The sequence below is a fragment of the Gymnogyps californianus genome, chromosome Z (assembly GCF_018139145.2).
Source record: "Gymnogyps californianus isolate 813 chromosome Z, ASM1813914v2, whole genome shotgun sequence".
NCBI classification, from domain to species: Eukaryota; Metazoa; Chordata; class Aves; order Accipitriformes; family Cathartidae; genus Gymnogyps; species Gymnogyps californianus.
The window spans coordinates 49589924-49617300 of NC_059500.1; the positions used below are offsets into that span (position 1 = coordinate 49589924).

A 27377-nucleotide genomic window follows, 5' to 3' on the forward strand; every position below is an offset into this window, starting at 1 on the left:
TGCTTTTTAGATTCAACAGATTCAACTACAGTTTTTAATACTCCAGCCTTTTCGCTTCCCCTGGTAAGTACAGACACAAGTCTTCACATGTCAGCAGGCAGGGCCCTTAAATTTTCATTTAAATATAACTCAAATCATCTCCAAGCTCCATATCCTTATATCCAGTTTATTATAACAAGGGATTTATAAGAAAAAATTGCTGATTGTCTCACTTAAAAAAAAAAAAAAAGAAAGAAAAAAAGACATAAATACCAAACACACAGACAAGGGATTATTAAAAAAAATATTTTCTCATTTTTCATCATGAAGTAATAAATCTGCTTGGACGTTTTGATCACTGAAACACTAACAGCATTTAACAAGTAGCCAAACCACAAATATCCAGCTGGTGTCATAGAAATTTAACTACGAATGGGCAGCTGGGTGCAATGCTGGATTTCACTCAGAGGACTTCATTCAGAAAGACACATTAAATCAAGACCAGACTCGGCTGTCCTGTGTCAGGGATGTCCCTGTAATGGGAAGTAAAACATCTTTAAAAACTATAATTTAGTGTAACCTTTTTGTTCCATTTGTCATTTAAGTTGAATCATTCAATATGAAATAGAACCAGAACACACAAATAGCAGCCTCTAATATGAGTTCTTCTCTGTTTTGTAGTTAAGCACAGGATGCACTCAACTCCCACACCCAGATTGTGGCCAGCTTCTCTTTGCCTTATTGGAAGTATGAGACTGGCCCTAGCAAAATTTCTTAATCTGCACGGAGAGCAATTTTGAAATATATTTGACCATAACTTTTTACTGGAAAGAAGGTAAATGGGTTGGGTGAAAGACAGCATACCGAGGCAGAATTAGTTTAATGAAAGAATAAATTCACATTTTGGCCACTCCCTTCTCCCTACTGCTAAAGAAAGGAAAAAAAAAAACCAACACATACACAAAACCTACTGATTGCTGCCTTAGAATTCACCATAAGAGGCTATCAAACAAGCCAACAATATCTTTAGAAATTATGTCAGCTGTCTACATCATCTCAGTTCCAATACTGAAGAGGATTGGGAAGCCTGTATGTTACCAGGAGACAGCTGAAAGAGAACGAGGTTGGGGAAAGATGAAGAGTAGGAACTTAAGAGGCAAATACTGAAATTGCAGCCAGAGTTGTATTGCAGGGGATCTTTAAAGCAGCTGCTACAGCACCACAAAGCAGTCCAGCCCGAGCAGTTTAACTGGTGACAGTTGTGGCAGGAAGGGCACTCCCACTCCTGCAGATTCCTGAAGGGTAAGAGAATTATCACCACCTGCTGTTACAAGTGCTTGGTTCACTACTCTGTTTTCAAAATACACAGGCCAACAGCTGGCTGACTTAGAAGAACAAAAAAAAAAAATCACCCTTTTTTTGTCCTAAAAAAAGCACAGATTTATATTCACATGACCTAATACACCACCGGAAAGCAGTCAGATATGTGAGTGATGAATGGAGTCCTGCAAACACTTAAGATACTTTTGTTGCAAGACATCTAAGATAATCAAGTAAGCATTTGCAGAATCTGCAGCCACAGGACCTGAATAGAATTAAATTTGTCAAATACATTTCTGTATGCAGGTTATCAGAGTCGGCTGTCTTTTACACCAACCAGAACTAGGCTTTTTTTGAGAACTAGCTGAAGCTTTCAAAAGAAAAGCAATTAGCGCTACTAGCTTTCCTAAGCAGCAAAGATCTCCACTAAAATCCTCTGAATTCCAGATGACTTTAAAAAGCAAGGCACTAGATAAGTATATTCTGTCTTGGCAAGCAGAGTTTCAACTTAACATCAGTCTAGCAAGTACAAATTGGTCACGTTTTAACAAAAAACAACAATACTTACAATAACAGAATGATACTAAAAAAAGAAGTGCACAATGAACACTACTTTATGAACAGTTAAAACTGCATGCACTGTAAACAGTTAACAAAGTTATTTGAAAGGCAGGCTACAATTCAGTAATCGGTGAAATGTAGTTTACTCTTCATGGAATCAGTCCTCAGAGTCAGAACGCAAGGACAGCAGCAGCTTACAGATGCAAGCATCCCGCTGTTTGCAGGAAAGACCTTAGAAGTTCACAAGTTCACTCTGAGCTTCTCTCTCAGAACGCGTTCTCCTCCCCACAAATTCACTGCTATCCGCCCTTGTTCAGAGATGACAACTGCCAGAGTTTTCAACGTAAGATGCCCAAAGACCACGTTATCATCCTTTGAGGTTAACAGAGCCTTGGATGCACAGAACTTCTCGAAATCACGGCTACTTTTGCAAGGTATTCTCTCTTGAAACATCCATGTTTTTAGAGTCCATAGTCTCCAAACTACTGTATTGTTTTTGAAGTGTATTAAAAAATGTAACTGATTAAAATACATGTCTCAGCATATTTTTCCATGCTAACTTACCTTTTAAAATCATACTTACTTACTCAGAAAAGCACATTGGAAAGACTTCAAGTGCAAAGGACTCCTTCTACCTCAGGACAGAGGATTAAAAGCCTAACGCAAAACCCAGGAGTATGCTCAAAACTCAAGCTGTCTAGTGGTTTGAACAGCCAGAGCAACAGATTCACCAGTGTAGTTCATTGAATTCATTCTGGCTCATGTCAGTTTCAGTTGAAAATCCCAGGATCGACATAAGGATATGCAAGAAACTCCCCCAGTTTATTGCCTTCCGCATCATAATGGAGCATCCGAAAACAAACATCACAGAAGAAACAAGGATCCTCTGGTGCCAAACTGTCTTTGTTGGTTACCCACCTGCAGGTTACAAAATACAAGTGTTTTCCATGCGAGTCCAACACATTTATGACAAACATCTCAACATTTTACTTAGAGTTGGGGATGGCAGCAACAAACATCAGCAATGTTATACTGACCAGGTACTACCTATATTGCATATCTCCCACCCCATGCATACAGCTCTTTTCCAAACTCCACACCCATTCATTGTCAATCCCAGCTGCTATCTTACACTGCTACAGCAGCATTTCCTGAGGAACTCCTCAAACCTGTGTGGCTGGTATAGTGCATAATCAAAAAAAAAAATTAAAAAAAATTAACAGGAATCTTCTGTCCACCCTATGGCCATAAGTCATAAAAGATAAATCTGTTTTTCCTTAAGGTAAGAAACTGTGATACAGAGCAGACACGTGACTGACCCAAACTCCTCTGAGTAATAACCAAATCCATTTACGAGTCTAGAAGAAGGGCCTGGATGATGCAGGCCAGACAAGGACAGGACTGCTGCGCACTCCAGCAAGCACTGAAGTTAGCATGAACACAGCTGCCAGTACAAGGAGGGCCTGCCATGTCGCCAAGCAATTAATTTATGGTAGCACCCAGAGGCCATGACAGCTCAAGGCCTCTAGTGATTAAAGATGCTATCTGCACAGATTAGAACACGCAGGACAGCCAGCCAAAGCAGCTCTGCTATCCATGGTTTAGCATCTCCCCACTATAGCTTAGTGCTTAATCCTGGTTTTAATTTAATGCATTTACATCACCTCTGGTAATGCCCTCCCCATCCCATCTTTCCCCCATATTGACCCTTTGGCTCCACCTCCCCTTATGGCCAAACGCCTCACAGATTACAGCCACTTGTGAAGGCATCCTAGGGGCTCTGCTAGGAACACTAGGATCGGCTCCCATCACAAGGGGAATTGGCTCTTTGCCTGATTCCAGAGAAGTCTAAGGCCAAACAAGCAAGATAACAAGGACACAGCTGCTGTCAAACTGAGGCTGACAGTGTAAGCTGCCCTGGGGGAAAACAAGGGCAGTGGGCGTTTTTGTAAATAAATCATTCAGATCTGTAAAATCAGGAAGCCTAGCCTAGTCTGTAGAACTCCTTTAGAGAAATTTCTACTGTGTCTATTGAAAGGCTTTCTCACGTCTAAGTAAACAGCACTAAAGTGTATAAAGAGCACTGAATTCACATTCTGCTCTCTCAACTGCAGAAAATCTGTGCATCACAAAAAGTTCCTTCAAGTACAGCTCCACAGCACAGAGTTTTCAGGTAGAGCTTTGGAGTTTACCTATGGGGAAAGCTACATGCCTTCTAAAAATCTCTAGATTTTACTATATTAAAGTTGGACAGATCCATACTTCCCTCTACTTCGATGCTAGATTTAATGAAAGCTCTGTACGACTTCTGGCAAATGAATTTGAATCACATGTCTTGTCATAGGGGAAAAATGCAGCATTTTCCCCCAAAAGTAAGATTTTCAAAAGTAACTCATCAAGAGCTGAGCTCTATGTATGCAAAAGAACCTGAGCCAAATAATTAACCTCTTCATCATTTCAGTTCTTTTGATCATCCTGAATCATCATCTCCAAACGAACACTACCTGTAGGAGACCTCTTCCTGGGTAGAGAGAGGACAACTGCCTGAAGAAGTAAGATTTCAGAATACTTGTGTCCTGGTTTCGGCTAGGACAGAGTTAATTTTCTTCCTAGTAGCTGGTATAGTGCTGTGTTTTGGATTTAGTAGGAAAATAATGTTGATAACACACTGATGTTTTTAGCTGTTGCTAAGTAGTGTTTATACGAAGTCAAGGATTTTTCAGCTTCTCGTGCCCAGCCAGCAAGAAGGCTGGAGGGGCACAAGAAGCTGGGAGGGGACACCGCCAGGACAGCTGACCCAAAGTGGCCAAAGAGCTATTCCATACCATATGACATCATGCCCAGTATATAAACTGGGGGGAGTTAACTGGGAGGGGGGTTCGCGGCTCGGGAACTAACTGGGCATTGGTCAACGAGTGGTGAGCAATTGCATTGTGCACCACTTGCTTTGTATAGTTTAATTCTTTTAGTATCGCTATTGTCATATTATCATTATCATTGTTTTTCATTCCGTTCTGTCCTATTAAACTGTCTTTATCTCAACTCACGAGGTTTTTTTTTTCCCTGATTCTCTCCCCCATCCCAGGGGTGGGGGGGCAGTGAGCGAGCGGCTGCGTGGTGCTTAGCTGCCAGCTGGGGTTAAACCACGACAACTTACATGAAGATTATTCACACACCTTATCAAATACATACAGAGCTTTGATTTTTTTTTTTTTTTAAGTTAGTAGCAGCACCTAGAAAGACTTATTTAAGAAGACAACTTAAAAGGATCAAGAATGTAGTGTACCTGGCTGTATACATTTTGCACACAAAGCATTTTCTGGTACATAACCAGTGTTTCTTGACTAGCAAGGGATAGAGGTTCCTGTCCAGGCAGTCATCGTGATGAATGAGCCTTGAGGGAAATAAATTAATACATAAAATACAATAAAGACTCAGCCACATTGGAATTTATCTGAACATAAGCATGGACATTGAAGATAAGGCATGACTTAAATTCCTGTGTAAACTATGACTAGACTTCTGTTCACCATTTCTTAACACAGATTAAGACCTGGAGATAGACTGCTAGTTGCACCATCCATGGATTTACGGTCAGGAGTAAATTCAGTTTGTGTAGGAACTCAGAAGTCTTCAGACTATCTGCTTTAGATGGTCTTTTCAAAGCTTTTATCTCCTACATAGACAAATAGGCAAAAACATCACCAGGTGAATGTTTAGACGCTCGTAATCCTGAGATCATCTACTTGCAACATCTATGCCCTTCTTTGGGTTGTATTCCTCTTGGGAGGCACCATTTATTAACAATGCTTAGGTACCTCAGGCTTCTGGGAACTGAAAATGATCTGTCACCCACCACAGACAATCAGAGGGGTGCTCTCTCTACCCGTTATGCACTGAGTATAGCATATACAATAGTTCTGCTGTTGATGGGGTTGCCACCTCACAGCCACTATCAACTCCTCCTCCTCTCCCTTGCCTATCCACCTCAGCACCCTATTTCCACTCCGCTGTTCTCTTTTCAGTTCCTGCCCCTTAGCACCGAGTCTAAACTAGCAAGTCCAGCTGACTCCAGCCAGAGCCACTAACAGCATTCTGCTCCCTGGTGCTCCAGAATCAGTATGTAAATCTGCCACACATTGGCTCTGCATAGAAAGAGCTTTTCACCGTGGGTGCCATTCCTCCCATACCACAGTCATGCCATGCTAGTTAGAACGCAATCTTTTTATGCAGACAAATCATTTAAAAAAACAAATGCAAGGGAGATTACTTCCTTCCTTGCAGAGGTAGTCACATGTACATGGAATAAAATCTTAAATGAGCCCTGCAGAAGGCAGCAGAGTAACCTTAAAGTTAGTCTAACAAATATTCAGCATTTAATGTCTGAAGTTTGTCCACAGAAGGCTTGCTTTCAACTGCCTAAGGACTCCCGAAGAGCAGTAACTTACCTTATATCTGTGATGATAATGATGTGCTCACAGTTCCCCTGGTGGCAGAAAAGGTATGGAAAGCCAATTTTGAGGGACAAATCATTAAATGTGTAGTCCTCCATTTTAACAGACTGAAGATTTCCATAGCCTCTGTCATGAGATTCTGACCACTCAATAATTGTTCTGAAAACAGAAAGGTCAACAGCATAGCAATGCTATAAACTGTGAATGTACGGAAAAGGAAGGCCCTGGGGGACATGCAAAACTCTTCACTGGGACACAGTTAAAAAGATGGAAATCAAAACAGCTCACAACATTTTGTAATAATTTAAGGTAATTTCACAGCAATACCACAACCCCACAGAACTGTGCACTGTTGCTCACGGATGGAAAGAGGAGGAGCAAAATAATTAATTTCTCTGAAGTCATACACCCAGTCTTGCATAAAAAGAACAGAGTCCAAACTCTCAGCTCTTCCATACCATCCATTTTAACATCTTGATCTCCTAAATCTCATTAGTGTGTCAGCAAGCCCATACTTCCTTAAAATAAACTACTCTGTAGAGTTTAAATGGATATGACTTGTGCTCCACCAGTGTGAGCTGTAGTTCGAAACAAGAAATACCTGAGACTCTTGGCAATGTCATCTCAGATTTCTTTTCTCAACAGTTACACAGTCCCCTTGTTGATTTTACCATGAAGGCATTCAGCATATTTTCAAGACTGAGCAGAACAACTGACTTGACACAGCTGCGCTTGTTGTCTTTCTGACCCATCTTCTACCTCATAGGCAAGTCTTTTGGTGGTCATCACAACTAGGAAGGGCACTGAAAAAGCCAGTACAGACTGGCACCTGTCACCTTCCACAGCAATCCCATCCCAACAGAGCAAAACAGGATTTGCAGGGAAAAAAATGCATTCATCCCCTTTTCAGAAGGGAAGTGAATGGAAGGAATAAATATAGCAAATAAAGTTAAACTTCTATGTAAAAATCAATTCAACATGAAAAGATAGCAAGAAAAGTCCATTCTAGCTTCATACACTAGACATTCCAGTCTTTAAAACACCACAAATCATAAACAAAATGAAATAAATTTCCTGTCCCTTAAGGTTTTCCTTAGTCAACGTCTACAAATACTGTACCTGCTCAGATCTCTGCATTCTGGGTATCTTTTATCATTATAAAAGATGCCTTCAAAATAAAAGAAAGCAGATTTGTAGAGATCCTGAGAGAGAGAGAGCGATAAGTCTGCATTAGTGTTATGAGAGATTAAACACCTTAAACAAGAACATGTCAAAAAACAAGCACTTTAGGTATCTAAATTATATTAAGAGACCTCATTCTACAGGTTTCTAAGAAAAGCTTTGCACTGGTTTTAGGTGCTGATGTGACAACAAGGCTTATATGATTGCAGGCTATGCAGTTGCTCTGCTGATATTATTCTCAAGCCATTACAGGTTATTTTAGTGTTCTTCTGTTATTTCTATCCCCATCATAGCAGTTATGGATTTCTACAAAAACACAGAACAAGAACACAAGCATCATTGCACAAATTGCACAAATTAAGTAACTGCACAGCATTGACTTAAAAAAAGACGAAAATAATATTTAAAAAAATTAGCAAGACGTAGTGGGTTGACCTTGGCTGGCTGCCAGACCCCCCACCCAGCTGCTCACTCCCCCTCCTCAACAGGTCAAGGGAAAGAAAATAAGACAGGCAAGCTCATGGGTTGGGATAATGGCAGTTTAATGAGAAAAGCAAAGGCCGCACGCAGAAGCAAAGCAAAAAGAGATTTATTCTCTACTTCACACTAGCAGGCAACGTCCAACCACTTCCTGGGAAGCAGTGCCTCAGCACACATAGTGGTTGCTTTGGAAGGCAAATGCCTTAACCATGAATGGCCCCCCTCGTCCTTTCCTCCAGCTCTTATTGCTGAGCACAATGTCCTATGGCATGGGATATTCCTTTGGCCAGTTTGGGTCAGATGTCCCAGCTACATCCTGTCCCGGCCTCTTGCCCACCCCCAGCCCACTGGCCTTGGGGGGACCTGGAGAGACAGCCCTGAGGCTGTGCAAGCACTGCTCAGCAATAGCCAAAACACTGGTGCGTTATCAACCCTGCCTAGCCAAAAATGGAAAGCACCACACTACACGGGCTGCTGTGAGGAAAGTTAACTCCATCCCAGCCAGACCCAGCATACCTGATCAGGACAGACCACACCACAAAATACTTTTTGCTGAAATGACAGAGAATTGTTGCAGTCCTGTCTGCTGCACATGTGCGCGCGCGTGCACACACACACACGCAACAACCACATGGGAGCAGTCCCTGGTCACATCTATATAAACAAGACAGACATGCAATTTTGGAAGGTCCAACCATCTCACTTCTGGGGGCTCAGAAGAAAATCTAGCATCCTTCAAAATTCCCCCTTAATTACGAAGTCTGTCACATGCAGACAGGCCATTTGTACCAGTCTTCTCTATCAAAGATAATTAACAATTTATGGTACTCATACCAGCAGTTCAAGAGTCACCAGATTCCGAATCATCTCCAGAAACTGAGCTAACCCATGAGCCCCCATTACACATACAATAAATTCTGCAGCAGGACTACAGAACTATTTAGGTAAAATCATATCCATCCATAAAAAAGCAGACTCCAGCTGCAAGCATCTCCTTGAGAAGGAACAAAATAAATAAGAACAGGAAAACATCTTGTTGAAATAGCACAATCAAGTATCGTTCTGTTTATCTATCCAGACTGCTTGCACAACATTCAGAGAGCTGTTCTCTCCTAAAGCTAAAAATTAGAGATATATTGTATTGTTACAAACTGGGGGACAAGAGGCTGAAGAGCAGCCCTGCAGAAAGAGATCTGGGGGGTTGGGTTTGTGGCAAGTTGAATATGAGTCAACAGCATGCCCTGGCAGCCAAAAGGGTCCTGGGGTGCATCAAGCACAGCATCCCTAGCCGGTCGAGGGAGGTGATTGTCCCGCTCTACACTGTACTGGTGCGGCCCCACCTCGAGTAATCTGTGCAGTTTCGGGTGCCTCATTATAAGAAGGACATCAAACTGTTAGAGTGTGTCCAGAGGAGAGTGACCAAGATGGTGAAAGGCCTCAAGGGCAGGACCTAGGAGGAGCAGCTGAGGTCACCTGGCTTGTTCAGCTTGGAGAAGAGAAGGCTGAGGGGTGCCCTCATCACAGTCTACAACTTCCTCAAGGGGAGGAGCGGAGGGGGAGGTGCTGATCTCCTCTCTCTGGTGACCAGCGATAGGACACGAGGAAATGGCATGAAGGTGCGTCAGGGGAAGTTCAGATGGGACATTAGGAAAAGGTTCTTCACTGAGAGGGTGGTCGGTCACTGGAACAGGCTCCCCAGGGAAGTGGTCACAGCACCAATCCTGTCAGAGTTCAAGGAGCATCTGGATGATGCTCTTAGTCATACGGTTTAGTTCTAGGTAGTCCTGCGAGGAGCAGGGAGTTGGACTCAATGATCCTTATAGGTCCCTTCCAACTCGAGATATTCTATGATTCTATATAAAATATTGTGTGTGGTTTTGCAACTTAAAATACAATAGGCGAAAGAAATGGAACAGATTTACACAATCTATCTATACAACCAAAATTAAGAGAGGGAAGAAACATACAAACTTTTTATTTAGATACAAGTGTCATTTAACATCTAAGAAAGGAGTAATTGTTTAATTAAGTCATACATCTGCTTCCCATAATTTCCATCTTCTGTTGTTGCTCTTAAAACAGCCTTTATATAAACAAGTTACTTAGGCAGAGAGAAGACGACCAAGAAACGTTGTGCCTTTTTATCCTTATAACTTTTTTACCTTTAAATTGTGCTCTTCCAAGTTCTTTCTGGCATATAAGAGGGTGTTGTTTTGGTTTGTGCTATAACTCCTTAAAGACTGAGGCCAGACAGCAGTGTATATTATCAAACTGTTCACAACATATTTACAGGGCTTAAGAAACAGTTACAAGAAGCAGGAGACAGTTCTGGAGTGGATCTTGAAGCAGGGAGATGCCTCAGATCAAAACCACACAGCAAGCCAGGAACCATATTGTTCAGGTACTTTATTATCTTTTTTTTTTTGCTATTATTTTTCTTCAGCAAAATCACCTTTGTTGCAAGAGCAATACAGCTAACATGCAAGTCTATCCTGGGCTGGGGAAAATGAGTCAGCTACCTTGCACAGCATTCATTACTGGAAGTGAGGCGAGGTTGAAGGACACAGACTAAACCCTCTCAAACCATTTCAGAGTGGAACACTTCTGTACTGACTACTGCTTAGGGAGCCATTCTGCATATACTGCTTAGGAAGCCATTCTGCATATGCTATATATGCAACTGTGCACAGCTACAACACATACAAGTGATGCTAAGATACACTGTATACACACACAGTTGATCTGTAAGTTACAGCATACGATTTTTTCCATATTTTCAATTGCACTTTGAAGAAAAGCAGTGTCTCATGACCTTTCAACAAAAAAACTTTATCTGCAATTTTACACTGGCATTCAGGTATTGCATAAAGCCTATTTAAATCCTCTATTTTCTTCAAGTATATAGAAAACTGCAAGGAATCCTTCTTTCATGGGCCTTAAGAGCATTTTGATAATTATCTCTCCAATATGCATCAACACATAGTTTTATCACAATGAAGTGGTCTCAACCTTTACACCTCTAATTACACTGTGTCCCAGCTCTCAGATAAGTAGAAGTTATATTTATTCATCAACAGATGCTTGTGCAGGCAGGTCAGACAGATAATGAGTGGGGACTGTAGCTTCAAGGAGCTTGGTTCCTTTCCATGATTAACATGGTGACTGGCTTACTCCGGTTCTATAACTTGGGAGTTGCTCACTGCTCATTAAGTAACAGAATCCTGAAGAACTTTTTACATGTCTGTTGGGAGGCAGCCTATGACCTACAAGAGCCTACAGTGGAAAAGAAAAGGCAGAGAAAGAGTGGAGACAAGAAGCGAACATGAATTATTTTACAAGCTGGGTACAGAGCCATAAGCAGACTAAGTAAGAATCAAATGTGAAAACCATGGACACCTAGGCACTCTGGATCCCCAGACTAATCTTATGTGTCTTTATTAACAGAGAACGAATGCTCATTTTTGCCCAGAGGTCTCTTTGAGCTATTAACTCTAAGGTGTCAAAAGACAGGAAATGCAGACACTGGGGCCAGAGATGGGACTCCTGACTGGAGATGACCTGCACAAAGGCACAGCAGTAGGAATGTGTTTTACATTCAGACAATTTGTTTTGGTTCTGTTACTGTCACCCTCCCTGGCTCTCCAACCATGAAGTGTAAGTACTGCCATGCTTTGGCAACTCCTTACCAACTTGGGTCACAGCAGTTCTGAGTTGAGTTAGCCAGTCCTTTAAAGCTGCTCCAAACTTCAGAAAACAGCTGTGTGTCACAGTGAACAGAAGGCCAAGGGAGCCACGCTTATACACTTCTCGGGAATTTGAGTCAGGTCTTTCCTGATTAATGCTGGCCAGAGGGATGACTCAGACATTCCCTCCTCCCAGACTTTGCATTATCCTTCAGTTCGCAAGCAGGGATGCCCTATGATGTTTCTCCAGGGAATCCCAACAGTAGTAGTAACCACATAAAAGATCCAGAATCCTTGGTAAGAGTATCCATATCTGTGGAATAAAATACCTCAATATTGCCCAGTTCTCTTAAACATCCCCCTGATGTTGGTTTGACTAAGGCGTTTGTTTACAAAAAAACCAAACCAAACCAATCAGCCAAATCTGTGCCAAAAGGCACAGAATACAATAGAACAGAATATTTCAGTTGGAGGGCGCCTACAACGATCATCTAGTCCAACCGCCTGACCAATTCAGGGCTAACCAAAAGTTAAAGCATGTTATTAAGGGAATTGTCCAAATGCCTCTTAAACACTGACAGCCATGGGGCATTGACTACCTCTCTAGGAAGCCTGTCCTAGTGTTTGACCACCCTCTCGGTAAAGAAATGCTTCTTAATGTCCAGTCTAAACCTCCCCTGACGCAGCTTTGAACCATTCTCACGCATCCTGTCACTGGATACCCAGGAGAAAAGATCAGCACCTCCCTCTCCACTTCCCCTCCTCAGGAGGCTGTAGCGAGCAATGTCGTCCCTCAGCCTCCTTTTCTCCAAACTAGATGAACCCAAAGTCCTCAGCCACTCCTCATAGGACATGCCTTCCAGCCCTTTCACCAGCTTTGTTGCCCTCCTCCGGATGCATTCAAGGACCTTCATATCCTTCTTAAATTCTGGGGCCCAGAGCTGCACACAATACTCAAGGTAAGGCCACACCAACGCTAAGTACAGCGGGATAATCACCTCTTTTGACCGGTTAGTTATACTGTGCTTGATGCACCCCAGGATGCGGGTTGCCCTCTTGGCTGCCAGGGCACGCTGCTGACTCATATTGAGCCTGCTGTCAACCAGCACCCCCAGATCCCTTTCTGCAGGGCTGCTCTCCAGCCACTCCTCTCCCAATTTATACTTGTGCCCGGCATTATGCCATCCTAGGTGCAGAATCCAGCATTTGGACTTGTTAAATTTCGTCGCATTAATCATTGTCCAATGAAGAAAAAGCAAAGAATAAAATCACAAAACCCAAAAGCAGTGGGAATGAAAGAGAAGTTAGGCGTATTTATGTCAATAAAATCCAAAAAGTCTCTCTTGCTCTCTCTGTATCAGCTGACAAGCTACACTTGTTTACTTCACCAATGAGAGCAGCAACTTGATCCTTTCACTCAGCCTGTGTACTCTAACTGCACTTCAAGAGAAGCGAAAGCTGGCATCAATAGCTAACTTACACAGCCTCTTTCCTGCAGACTCTCAGAGCACCATTCTGATTTAAATCAGTCTCTAAGATCCTTAAATTAGTCAGAAGTTATCTTCTCTATTTGGAAAAGCTAACGTACTTCTGGCAGGTCATGGTGCCACTTCCGTGCTAGACTGAAAGGAAGAAAATTGTACCCCACTGACGGCTGATTACCTGTCCGCTGAAGCAACATGCAAATTTTATTGTGAAGACTTAGCACACACTGAGCCTATACTTCAATGCAAGTTGTAAATTCAGAACCATGCTTGAAGAAAACAAATAGAATGAATGCACACCACTCATTAACAGCTCCTGCTGGGAGGCTAGGCATGGTGGCATGCACTTACTTTGGGGAAATTATTGATGTGAGGAAGCCTAATCTCAACCCTGTTGAGGCCATGACAGCCTCACATGACTCCTCTGCCTGCCCAGGAGGACAGTCTCAGAACTCTCTGGTCTCAGAACTAATCAGCTAGTGCTTTACTAGATAGTGGCAGAAAGACTCTTCCATTTACTTTACATAAATGAAAAGACTAGTATCTGCGATGTCTTTCAGTCTCCTTAAACAAGAATGTGCCACATTTTCACTATTATTTATACAAATATATAACATGCTCTGGTTTCTCTCAGATTGTATATCATATATTATTTGGTTTATATTATATTGATAATACACTATATTATTAATATATAATATTGGCAGAACAGCTGGGCCCCAAGGGTGATAATCAGTGGAACAAAGCCTAGTTGGAGGTCAGTAACTAGCGGAATACTGCAGGGGTCAATACAGGATCCAGTTCTGTTTAACATCTTCATTAATGATCTAGATGATGAGGCAGAGCGTACCCTCAGCAAGTTTGCTGCTGACACAAAACTGGGAGGAGCGGCTGATATATCAGATGATCGTGCTGCCACCCCGAGGGACCTCGACAAGCTGGGGAAATGGGCCAACAGGAACTTCATGAAGTTCAGCAAGGAGCAGTGCAAGGTCTTGCACCTGGGAGGGAACAACCCCATGCACCACTATAGGCTGGGGGCCCCTCAGCTGGAAAGCAGCTTGGCAGAAAAGGTCCTGGGGGTCCTGGTGGACACCAAGTTGACCATGAGCCAGCAATGTGCCCTTGCAGCAGAGAAGGCAAATGGGATCCTGTACTGCATTAGACAAAGTATTGCCAGCAGATTGAGGGAGGTGATCCTTCCCCTCTACTCAGCACTGGTGAGGCCACACCTGGAGCCCTGTGTCCAGTTCTAAGCTCCTCAGTACAAGAGAGACATGGACATACTGGAGAGAGAGTCCCACAAGTGCCACAAAGATGAAGGGACTGGAGCATCTCTCCTATGAGGGGAGGCTGAGAGAGCTGGGACTGTTCAGCCTGGAGAAGAGAAGGTTCAGGGGGATCTTATTAACATATACAAATACCTCTAGGGAGGGTGCAAAGAGGACGCAGCCAGGCTCTTTTCAGTGGTGTCCAGTGACAGCACAAAAGGCAATGGGCACAAACTGAAACACAGGAGGGCCCTCTGAGCATCAGGAAACCCTTTTGGTTGTGAGGGTGACCAAGCACTGGCACAGGTTGCCCAGGGAGGCTGTGGAATCTCCATCCTTGGAGATATCCAGAAGCCACCTGGACACACTCCTGGGCAACTGGCTATAGGTGGCCTTGCTTGAGCAGGGGGGTTGGACCAGATGACCTCCAGAAGTCCCTTCCAACCTGAACTGTTCTGTAATAGGACATAGATATTATATGTGATATAATATATTATCAAAATGATGCAATCTCAGTATTTTCAATTAGAGTACTTTTACTTTATTGATCCCTTTTGCACATCCCCAGAGAACGCCTGGCAATTGTGGGAGAAGGGAATAATCTTCATTCCTACTTTTGATCAGCACCCAGTTGCAAACACCAAAGCACGTAAGTTCAGAGGGGGATGGTCTACATTTAGCTTTCTATTACCTCTGGTGTTTTAGAATATAGATCACAGTAAAGTCAGTCCACAGGGATACATCCATGCAAGAACTCACTGCCAGTGTTACTACTTGCCAGTGTTACTACTTCCCAGAGGTAGCATTAATTATGTTTTTCTTGACATTGCACAAAACAGGTCAGCCACCAGGAAGTATCTACTTGCAGTGCAACCCACAGGGAGAACCAATGCAGCTGAATTTAGTGCTGAAGAAAAAACAACAGAACAAAACTCTTGCCTCCCTCTGTCCTGTATGTTTTCAAAGCTCCTACACATGTAGAGGGTTCCACATAGAAGGTTTTACCTTGCTGATGTGCTCTGGTGCTTGATCTGGCTGACTGCTGAACTCACCACCTATCTGGAGGTCACTGACGCAGGAAATAGAATCTCTCAGCTCAGTGAGCTTCTTGCTGCCCAGTACAAGGACTGTCTGATAGGGTTTGTGATCTTTATGCTACAAAGAAAACAGCATACAAGCTTCAAATAAAAGTCACTTGTCAGCATCAGTACTGCTCTTCAGTTGACAGCTTGAGGTCTTTAATGGCAGCATATGGCACATCACGTCTCTGTACAAGATTTTAAACAGCATGTTGCCTCAGCCTCTCCTATGGCTGCCATTTATTAGTTTTATTCAGAAACTTCAAAAGTCACATTCCCCACCGGAAAGTGCAGGGAAGATAGAAAGTCTGAGCACACTTATCCCAAATCCAGAAAGAGTACTTAAGTTTTCATGTATTTAATTTCCGATTTTGAGCTTTCTGTGAAATCAATTAACTGCTGAGTAATTATTGTAAAAATTTCCTTCTGTAAACCACTAACAGAATGAAACCCAGATTCTGAAAAAGCCTTAAGAAGTTCCCACAGTTGAAGGGTTTACCATGCTCCCTCAGTGTACTCACTGATTGTAACTGCTTGGGAAAGCAAGATATTACCTGCGTACGGAAGAGACATTGGAATACAACCTAGAGAAATTAGTACCAACCTTCTGAAATATGACAGGATAGAAGATGTTCAGAGTTAAAAGTAGTTCTCCCTCCTCAACTAGATCTGTTGGATTGTCTGGCCTCTTTCCAATTGCATGTGACTCCTGGAAAAATAAAGATACATATATATATATATATGTTATATTGGCAACCACTTATACATCACAGCCCCTGGATAAGTCTGAGAAAAGCTGTTCTAACTGTAACTCATTTTTTACTGTGCAGCCTTCTGAACTGATAACAGCCTACTTCCTCCAAGATGGAAAGGTGAAAAACTGCTGTAATTACTGATTTCAAGCATTTTCCGTCATTCCTCAGCTCTGGAGAAGCTGAGGTGCTTTCAGCAATTATGAGATAGGTGGCTACTCCTTGGCTACTGAGAGGCCCTGCATAAAGGACTTAAAGCCTGCTGCCACTCTGCCCTCATGGAACCCAGCTGCTACCAACTTCTGTCACTTAATGTTTTGAAATGCTCTTTGAATGCTTTCACATGTAAAGGGGGATTGCAACCCTCAACTTGAGAAAGACTGACCTAGAAACTAGCCATAGGATGAAGTATATGAAAATAAAAATTAGTGCAACACTTCCTCTTATTAGGGAAGCTTGACATAGCTGGAGGTCTCAATTTCTCCAAAATCCAAAACCAAAATCCAGCACTGCCCTTGCCACACTACTATGTTTTAGAAAAGAAGTGAAAGCATTTCCATGTTTCCATCCTACTTTGTGTTTAAGACATAGCCCAGCTGTGAGAATAAGGGAGGGCACTTTTCTGTGGCAGTCAGTTTGCTCCTTTTTCAACAAATCAAGAGAGAATACTGACTGCACAAATACTTCCCACCAGGACAAAGTGTTCTTGAGATTTAATAACAGGAGCATGTACTGCTGTGACACACTTCAGTTCAGAGATACTTGAGCTCTATCCCTTGCATCTCCCTTCTTCATGTGACACATTCCAAACTCACGTTTCCTATTGCTCTCATCCTGCTCTAGGACACCGTGGTCCCAACCAGCTCTGACACACAAACCAGTTACCACAGCTTGCTTAAAGGATGCAGAAGCTGACCACGTGCTTGTTCTTCAGAAACAGAAATAAGACACCACTCACTGAAATCCTTTATGAAGATTTCTATTACAAGTATTTTCTCAGATATGCCCTAGGCTGAGAGCCCAACACAGTTGTTGCATCTCAGCTGATGCATGATGTTTACATCATGTGCCTGGGCCTCTGGACAGTTGAAACAAGATCACCCACGACAGACCAGGAAACCTCAAGTCACAAGTGAGGCTCCTTCCTCACTACCTCTCCGTTCCTAACTTTTACAGTAGTTTATGGCTTGCTTGTTCAAGCCATGGACTCCAGCACTGCAAAATTTAAGAACTTAAGTTTTCCTGTTCAGGACTTTAATGGTTGTGAAGAAATCTTAAAAAAGAGGTACTAAGCATAGTTAAAGGAATTCCAGGATGGCTTTTGAAGGGCTGATCACTACACTCATGGTTCCCGACAGCTCAGAATGGCTGAGAAACTTGGGTTACAAAGCTCAGAATTAGGAGATTACTGCTACCACGCTCCTACTGTCTTCCTCTTTCAGCCCTACAGAAACTAGATCACAATCATTTACACGTTAAAGGTTAGATTCCAACACAGGACTCCAGGAGCAAAAATATTATGTATTTTGTCTAGCTCTACGATAAGTTCATGTGATGCTCAGTACACTTGATCCCCTACACAATGCTTTAGTAGTAACCAAATAAAAGCAGTCATACAGTGGTAATGAGCTGGAGTTCCTCCTTCCTACATTTGGTACTAACAAACTGTAAGAGCAGAGTTACTGTCCTGTCTTTCTATAAAATGTCTTTAATCTTAATCATTACCTGCAAACTCATATCTGCAAACATTTACAGTGTACAGAGATTCAGTGATGGGAAAAAAAAGCAACCAGAAGTTGGATTTTGGCTGCGCTGAACTGTCTTGAGATCCTACAAGATGACAGGGAACTTACCATCTCATAGGCAAGAGTTTCTTGTCTGCAAGCCCGATCCACGATAATTGTTTCTTCTCTCCTCTCTAATGCCTTCTTTCTAACTCTGAGGGGCAGGAACACAGGACAAAATTTCATTCAACAACTTCCATGCAGAATCTCTAGGTATATTTTTAAACAACATGAGCTATTACAGTGCAGCTTTCAAAGAGCAGGATTTCTGGCTGTCTTAGTATAACAGACTAACTTATAATACTTGTCTCCTGACTCCCATAAAACCTGGTAGTACATAGGCCAGCTTGTGGATTTCAGCTTGCGTTTTTCTTTCCCCTTATGTGCGAATTACACCTTGTTTGTGGGCAGTTTTACACTTAGGAGAAAAAACAGCAAAATGTTGTCTGAAGAGCCTCTCCTAGAAAGAATATTTTGCTACCTTTGAGGAAGCTGTTTCAAGTATCCCTCCCACTTCAGAGAAATTCAATTCATGTTCAAGCAAAAAACAAGAAAAAAACCACAAATATTCTCAACCCCATGACATAGCTACTTTTCTAAAAAACTTCAGTACCATTTGTAGAAGGAAGAGTATCATACATAGAATATCTACTAAAATACATGTATTTAACCACTGCACGAACACCAAATCCTTTTTAACTTCCGGGACAAGTCTATTTACCCTCCAGACCTTCCTGAAGGCTTTCAGTAACAGTCAGACTTAACACTGATCACCACCTTAATACGTTTCTTTACAATAGTACTATGCAAACTGAATTTCAAGTACAGCAAAGGCCTGAACTGGCCAAGTATGAGTTCAAAGTTCACTAACTGACAGAAACTTAACATATATTGCTCAACCTCTGAAATGCACCAGTAGTATCAATGAATTCTATAAAGAGTGGGTTCAGATAAAGAGGTATCTGGCTACAACTTCAGTACTTACACTTTGGCTGTTACAATGTGACTGTGGGTTACCAGAGGTCAGAGCTACAGATTTATTTCACAAGGCCTTGGAGAAACCTCCTGCAGATGATTACGAGAAGATGCCTGCACACTCCAAATTCAGGCACTAGTTCAGAAGTACTTAGGTCCAGAAGTCCTAAGTTCTTCCAATAAGAAAGATGGCATATTCTGTATATCTTAATAAAAAATTCCTAAGTAACATTCAAGCAGAAGGCTCATACCAATTATCCTATCATAAACTGGTGTTTCTGCCCTTAGAGTATTTCTGGACACTGCTTCAGAAAGTACACCATTGCCTGGAAAGGGAACAAGCAGCCAGCCATGCTTTTGTGCTTGTTTTCCACCCCACCCTATATCAGGGTACTGTGAGTGTACTGTAACGACATACCGAAGAGTTAGCAGACTGCTGTCTTCAGGAATAACATCTGGGTCCTTTTCTTTATCAGAAGACATTAACATATCAATGCTAGGACAATAAAGAAAATAACTATTATACATTTTTTGATACTTACTTCATAATGAAAATCAGTTAAGCTATTCTTAAAAGGAACAAAGACAGCAAAATGTGAATAAACAAGATATAGCTTGTATAGCATAAGTCAGGGCAAAAGGGCAGTATGGTTGTTAAGATAAAGAACCAGAAGACAAAGAGTCCTGGACTTTATATCTGGCTTTCACAGATACTGGGTAAATTTTACCTTTATTTTGCATTCTGCCTAATGGAGCATAGCTGCCTAGAGAGGTTTAACAAGCCTCGTTCAAAATGTGTGTCCAATACTTATTATAAACTAAAAATGCCACTTGACTTTTTCAAATCTCATCCACCCACTCTGACTTTCTGATGATATATGGCAAACAGATTCAACCAAAAGGAGTCATGAACCTCAACCTGTATGGTAAAGCTAACACCCCTCCCTCAGGTATAAACATGGGCAAGCCACCACATTTACATGAGCTGTCATTGCTGTATTAAGGCATTAATTTATGCCACTTTTCTTCCACTGGAAACAAGACAACACTTCTGCCAGAAGTGACAGGTCCACTCTTCCCTGTATCCTTCTTTCCATCCTCAGACCCTTTCCACCCTCGCTCTTCTTGTGTTTGCACAGAATCCAAAGTATAGCTAACCACAGTTTTTTGCTGTAGTGCAAATCACCGCAGAACGTGGGAAGGAAAAGTGGAACTGCTTTTGGCTGCAGCAATGATTTAAACTGATCATACAAACGTTAGGTTTTCGTAACATAAATGAGGATGGCATTTCTCATAAACACGCCACAAAAAAATGAATCCTGTGGGATACCATATCTGCTCCCCTGCCACAGTTTTGTAACATAAGGTTCCCCCACATCATTCCACAAACAGAGCAAATGATCCATCTAAAGGCTTCAGATTAGACACTATAACAGTATCAATTATCTTTTTAGAAACAAACAGAATAATGCTGACTCAAAGACAGTAATAATTTTGTATTAATCACAAAAAAAATTTATCCAACTTAAAAATAGTCTGAGAAAATATTATTTCAAGCAGAGAAGTATGATACACTTTGAATCAGACGTGATCTCTTTTGTCTCTCTACTGTTTGCAGACTACATAAAGGCAGGGCTTATAGCACTGCCTAAGTCCACGTGCAGTTTTAATCCCAGCAAACTCTTGTGCAAACCCATCTCTTTATGGGACAAATAAACCATTGGTGAAGTTCAGGAAAAATTTTTTGAGTGTATCATTTATTCTCAACATAAATTATGATTTGACTACATTCTTTTTCATTATAATCTTATAATGTTCCCCACAATCTTATAATGTTCCCCATGTCAACAATAGTGAGCTAGGTAATACTATCACTGCAGTAATGAATAAGCCTTTAGAGTGGAACTGCGTAGGAATATACAGTAATTGAGAAATAGAAGTCTGGAATCAACTGGCACCAGCTAACAATAAGCAAAACAGAGACAAAATTTGGGTTGTGGGTAGTTGCCTAGTTCTGACGACCCAATAAAGTGACTCTGTATTGAAGATAATTTGAATTTGCTATTGTTTAGATAGTTTCTTACCATCCAGCAGCGCACAAAGAGTTTTAACCTTCCTGTCTTACAGATTTCATCCCAAACAGAAAATTGTTCTTTTAAGTTACTGAGAAAAGGAGATTCTTTCAGAAGTACCGTTTTAAAAGAAACTATGCAGCAATTAGTTACAACCTCCTGGAAACAGAACCAATCTTATCCTTGGATTCCCACTTGAGGAAGTGGAAGCAGAGACAACTGAGTGAGTCCTGTATCAAGTGCAGACTGCACCACTGCTGAGGAACAGTAATTTAACTAACAGAAAGGAGGAGAACAGCGCTCTGGAGAACACAGAGCAAACATTAGCCTTTTAGATGGGGCTGTTCTCCATTCAGCATGGATTAGTGTTATGAATAGCACATGTAATGAAGTAATGTATAGCCCCTGACAGGTAGAGCAACTCACAACTGACCCTTCTGTGGAATCGACATCCCACCAGCATGACCATATATTTATCTACCACCATATTTATCTAAGTCTTCCTGCACATGGATCAGTGACCCCATTCACCAAAAAGCCCCGAGTCACTTGAAGACCTGCCATTTTGAAGGAATGACTGTGTATTTTGTTCTTCACACACCACACGTGTTATTTGCAGCATCTGAAAATGTCTATTACCTACCATTGTGAAGTCTCACCTGCATCAAAGGTGACAGTTTCCCATTTCGCTTCTATGCATACATACAATGTCAGCACTCACCAACAATACTTGTGCTTTCCTTTCCTCCCACAGCTCCAGGCCAGGGATCTCTGGTTGTGGTATCCACACCATGCCCACTAATCACCTGCTGCAGGAAAAAAACTAACATTCCCCAGAAAGCAGCTCCAAGCAGACACCATGTACAATAGCTGGCATGTAAGCTGCTTCCTCTTTTTCCTTGTAAGGACAGAAACATAGCTAGTACAAAGAGAAACTGCCACTGAATCCCTGACAAGTTCCGTGGACCGTTGTAAGCCCAGATACTGCCATTTCTCAGGCCTGGGAAAGTCAGAAACCCCCAATTTCTAAAGGAATGTTACACGCAGAGCACATTTTTCAGTATTTTGAATCAGTCTAATAATTCATGACATATGTCATTGTATTACATGCACTGAAGCCTTGACAGGCTTTGCTGTATGGCCTTTTACACAGGCCGCACTGGAGCTCCTCCTGGGTAACTCCACTGCAGCCAGTGGAACCGCATCATTAATATTTGGTCCATGGTCCTGAGGAAACCAGGCTTTACAAATGGAAAGTATATGCTAATCCCTCCAGAAATTAAGGCTAAGTAGTCAGTGTCATACACCTAACAGGCCAAAGTGCAGGCAATACAAAGTTTGCACCAGGCACACCTCGCTCTGGACAGCCACAAGCATGGGATTCCACCGTGTCCCCACACAGAATATTCCCTGCATGCCCGACAAATACACTCAGTGCACTCAGTTATGGTAGAGGGGAAAACGCTGGCCATACTGTTTCATGGACACCGAGGTGAACTGTAGGAGAGTGACGAGGAACAACAGTTGAAGTCTCACTTGAAAAAAACACGTAAAGTGTTATATGAAATTTAGGTCCCCTAGAAAGATATTTTTAAGGCGACTAGAAATAAAGAGGCCGAAGCATGTGAAAATTTCTATATGGAAATAGACTATCAGTGAAGCCTTTAATAACTGTGACTCTACTTTTCTCAGAATATGCTGGCAGCACAACAAGCTTTCTCAGTTTTAGAAATTAGAAGATGCTTTAGTATTTTGCCTGATACTTTCGTAGTAAGCAGATACAGTGTTTATATTACTCTTTATATTGTATATATTTTAAGGGCAGTACTTTCATCACCTTTGAGACACTAATACTACAAGACGCTAAATACTAATACGTTAACACGCTAATGCTAGCTTAATACAGCTTTATAACAAGTCCCTAGAGATATTTACAACTACCCCTTCTAATAAAACAAGAAGGTGAATTAGGGCTGAAGTGGAATAAGGTACCTGTAAGCCTCACCTCCCTTGACCTACCTAAAATCCACATTACTTTGAGTCTTAGCCTGCCCTACATGTACACAACAAATCGCTCAGAAGGCAAAACAGAATAACATAACTTAGCATCTCCAACATTCAAGCACTTCAATCGCTCAAACACCAATAATGAATCCCAAGGCAAACCTCTTTGCTCACAGACCACTAAGGCATTTGAATAAAACTTAAAACTTTACCCTCCCGACACTTTGGTTATTTAAGAGAACTACTGATGGAATCTCCCAGCTAAGGACACCACTTTATACTGGTTTAAAATCTGATGAAAACCCAAGCTATCTCTACAACAATTGTCTACATGCAAGTTGAACAGTATGCAAAGCATGCTTACTGAGTCAAATTCAAGTGAATGAAGATGGAATTTTTTTTCCTGCATTCTGTTTGCAGGAATGTATTACAGGAAGAAATTAGAATTAAAAAAAAAAAAACCAACCAACCATAACACACCGAGATGCACAGAGTTAAACGGCATTTAAACATTATACCATTTCTCCTCACCAGAATACTCTAAATCTTCAAGAATACTTATACATACACTATGTCACTATATTCTAATAAAGATTTAACCACGGATATTGAAAAACCTCATCCTGAGTCTATGAAAGATTCTCTTCTCCTATATCTATTTTTAAAAATAGTAATAGGAGGAGTATCCACATCTTCCCATCTCTCTTCTACCCAAAGAAAACCTCCTTAACTTGCCAGAAGTTCCTTTACAAGTAGTTCACAGTCAGAAAAATCTGTGTTTATATCCAGGATGTGTTCCTTTCAGCGCCTAGAAAACTATATTTACACCAATAATAAATGTGACTCCAAGACACCATAAAACAGATCTTGGTGTAGTCCAATGTTTTCATCTCTTCTCAAGGAAGGAATACAAACAGCTCAGAGCAGGCGAGTGAAAGTGATCAGAGGTAGCGATTTGAGGTTGGCCAATGTTAAGGTGAGACCCAAGAGGCTAGGACTATTTAATTTAAAAGCAAAAGCACATGGAGATTAGGGATTGGGATTTCCAGCCTGCACAGGGGAAAGGTCACACCAGGATGTGCAGGTTTATCTTCATTCTCCTGCAAAGCCAACAAGCAGCTGCCAGATGATCTGTTCTCTCCCCGTCACGGACTGCCTGTCTGTTTTTTCTTTCCCAAACCTTTTCACTACACAGCACTACTTTCCACAGCACTCTCAGCAGCAGACAGCACTGCTCTGTAACATCAGCAAACGCAGACAGCAGATGAAATGTAGCAGTCGTACATGGAAGAAAGCAAAACTGAAGAAAAAGCAGAATGAATGAAGGGAAAAATAAACAAAGCATAGAAAATCTGCTTGGAATTCAAGTGAAAATAGCAATAGACAGGCTTAAGCAACATGGTCACTGCAGAGAATAAGCCACGGCGTAGGAGCAGAGACTAGATCTGCACTGGGAAAGCTTACAGAATAATTCCCACAGTTGCTGCCACACCAGAATACATGAACTGTTTTTAATACTAACATCAGCCTCTATTTTTACTAAGCCTAGTAATGGTAAAAAATTATCCCAGTCACCAGAACTATGACAGCTGAAGTGAAGTATTGCTTTAGTTAAGCTAGCATTAGAAAAAGTAAGAATGCCTGGCAAATTTCTTCTCTGTTGGCAAGGCAAGATATAATTCAGTAAGTGTTGATTTCTTCCTGATTAAAAATGCCCCTAAAAGTCTTGATTTCTGAATGGCTTACTAAGCTCTAACCACTACGCACAACACTCACGCAGGTATATTTTGGCTCAGATATTGAACTCCATGCTCCTGGGCTCCTACTCCTATTCTCTGTTTGTTCCTTGCCTTTTACTAAAGCAACCTACCTTCCTCTTCCTCCTTCCTCTGAGGTACCATCATCATTTAAACAAACAATAATTACAAATGAACTTTGTCCAGTTAATGACTTTATCTCAAATAACGTTGCTAATGTTGTTTTTGCTGTCATGTCATCCCCATAATTTGGGGTATAACTCTGAAAACATTAGAAGGACATGCTCATGACACATCACCTGCATTTTTTTATATGCATCTTGCATGCAGGGCACTGAAGAAAAAGCCATCAAGGAGAGCTCAATGTATAGTGCAATTCTAGCTACATTTACCAAATTACACCTTCTGCATCACTTCTGAGACTATGTTCATTCTGTTCAGTGCATGAAAGTGAACAACCTCCATCTTGCATTTGAAATAGCTCTTAAATACTGCTGCACCTTTGAGGAAACAGTAACTGAAGGACGGAACTTGCAGAAGGCTATACAGATAGCAACAGAACTCTAGCATGTCTTCCTTACTGATGAGCTACAGCCAAATAATCAACTGTGATGCTTTCTGCAGAAATTACCACCTGAAATCAGGCCTTTTCTACAGGTCAGAGATTATTCTCATTATTCACATGACCTGAAAGCCTTCCAGCTTTAGCACGTTAGATCCTGCTGCTTCAACCCCTAGATGGTTCTTTTCTTCTTTCAACACTAGTTTTCAATTCACTGGTCCACAAATATGAGTGAAGTTACAAGTGCAAAACTAGAACATTTTTTCTTTCACAGCCCCAGTGCCACCTAGGCTGCTTGGGCAAACAGCACTGTCCCCCGACAAAGAAGCACTTGCATAGCTTTGACTTCACCACCAGCCCTGACAGAAACAGTTAGTAGAGGCTAAGGACCCAGACAAGCTCAACAGTTAATGTATGTTGTCAGTTACCAGAACTCATCTAAATGATGTTAGCACAAACAGATGCCTAGCTCTTTTTCTTCATATAAGGTATGCCTTTCGCTTTGCAGCTGGGGCCTCCTAACACCACGTACGCGTTCAGATACTTTAAGTTTTACCTAACGAGTAATATGTTGCTAAGCATTTACTTAAGTAACTCGTTAAGCACTGAACTGTTTGTTCATGAATTCAAGGCCACAACATAAAGTTTCCACCAGTGGAGCATTGCCCTCTAGAACAACGATGTTTCTCCTGCATATTTACTCGGGAGATAAAAAACCCACATGGCACAGACCCGGAAAAGACTGTTCAGAAGTGGTTTTGCCCGGGCACCTCCCGCCTCTCTTGAGGAACCGGTGCAGCGTCTCAGCGACAGCACCTACTACCCCCGGCCCGGGGCGGCCTCCCCTGCACCAGCACCGAGCGAGGCCGAAAGCTTCCCGCTAGGACTGGGGCCGCAAATCCCCGCCTGGAGAAAGCCGGCGCTTTCAGCCCTTCCTTGGCCTAAGCAGCGTCGGGCGGGCCCCGACCCGCACACCACCGCACAGCCCCGGCGGGAGCCCCGGGTCTCGGCGGGGCTCCGCGGGCCGCCCCCCCCCGCCCGCCGCCGGCCCCGCGGCCACCTGCACACGGCCCGCAGCTCGGCCGCCGTCTCCGCCGCGCAGCCCAGCTCCGCCGCTACGGCCGCGTCCGCCTCGGCCGCCGCCTCCGCCGCCAGCGAGAGGTCGGCCGGCCCCAGCTGCTGCCGCCAGCAGCGGCCAAGGGCACCCACGCGGAAGACGCGGGTGTACAGCTCCGCCGCCTCGTAGTCGGGCGCAGCCCCCGCCGCCTCGACCGCCGCCATGGCCGCCGGGCCCGCGCGCGGCCCGCTGGGGCCTGTAGTCCGCCGCGACGACCGTTAACGGCCGCCGCGGAAACGCGTCACGGTCGCCTCAGGCTCCGCGGCCCTGAGGGCGGGCCCGGGGAGCGACGGGCCCCTCCCGCGGCGGGTCCCTGAAGGCGGGCGTCCGGGCTGGAGGGAGGTTGCCGAGGCCGTCGTCAGGCGCTCGTCGCTGGCTGGAGCGCTGTCGGTGCCTGCTGGGTGATCTGAGGGGGAGGAGTGGCGGGAAGGCTGCCGCCCGAGGAGACGGTACGGCCTGAGCGGCTGGCGTCTGCGGGGAACGAAGGGAGGGACGCTGCGAGCGGGTGCCGGGCCTCCGAGCCCGCGGGGCGCCTTGCCGGGCAGAAGGGCAGTCACGGGAGGGGAGAGCGGCTGCAGAGCTCCTCCTGAGATGCTGGAAAGTGCCTGGCAGCGTTCGTTAAAAAAATCCTAAAAAAAACCCTCAAGTCATTAAAAATGCGGTTTTACAGCGGTACAAAGTCTTGCATCATGCTTTATTGAAAAATTGCATTTTCTCCTACAAAAGTGAAAACTTAATGCTTGCCAACCCTTTCTTTTATAGCATTAGGGTGTTTAATAATACAGTGAGCAAGGTTCCTGAGATAGGTAACAATTTACTTTACTAGCACCGCTCATGCCATCACATTAAAAAAATATGTCC

General features: G+C 42.8%; 1 protein-coding gene across 3 annotated transcripts; it reads right to left on the bottom strand.

The window, feature by feature from the left end:
- On the bottom strand, positions 1 to 26680 carry SNAPC3 (small nuclear RNA activating complex polypeptide 3). Of its 3 annotated transcripts, XR_007767835.1 has the most exons (10): positions 26460 to 26680; positions 19423 to 19500; positions 18099 to 18183; positions 16098 to 16202; positions 15420 to 15569; positions 7434 to 7516; positions 6309 to 6473; positions 5147 to 5254; positions 2444 to 2778; positions 1 to 2345 (listed from the first exon to the last, which is right to left on the bottom strand). XR_007767835.1 is itself a non-coding variant. In XM_050913718.1 (9 exons), exons 1-9 carry the CDS (start codon positions 26678 to 26680, stop codon positions 2631 to 2633), a joined length of 1143 nt encoding a protein of 380 aa, XP_050769675.1. In that variant the 3' UTR covers positions 1 to 2630. The 3 variants fall into 3 exon arrangements, 2 of the variants coding, with proteins under 2 accessions (XP_050769675.1, XP_050769676.1); XM_050913718.1 differs by having other exon boundaries at positions 1 to 2778; XM_050913719.1 differs by lacking the exon at positions 26460 to 26680 and adding an exon at positions 21798 to 21880 and having other exon boundaries at positions 1 to 2778.
- Between the last annotated feature and the right edge of the window lie 697 nt (positions 26681 to 27377).

Coding starts and splice junctions, on each gene's coding strand:
- SNAPC3 (XM_050913718.1), bottom strand. CDS start 26,680: ATGGCGGCGGTCGAGGCGGCGGGGGCTGCGCCCGACTACGAGGCGGCG. Junction 16,203..18,098: donor AAACTCTTGCCTATGAGATG/GTAAGTTCCCTG, acceptor TTATTTTTCCAG/GAGTCACATGCAATTGGAAA. Junction 15,570..16,097: donor ATCCTGTCATATTTCAGAAG/GTTGGTACTAAT, acceptor TTTTCTTTGTAG/CATAAAGATCACAAACCCTA.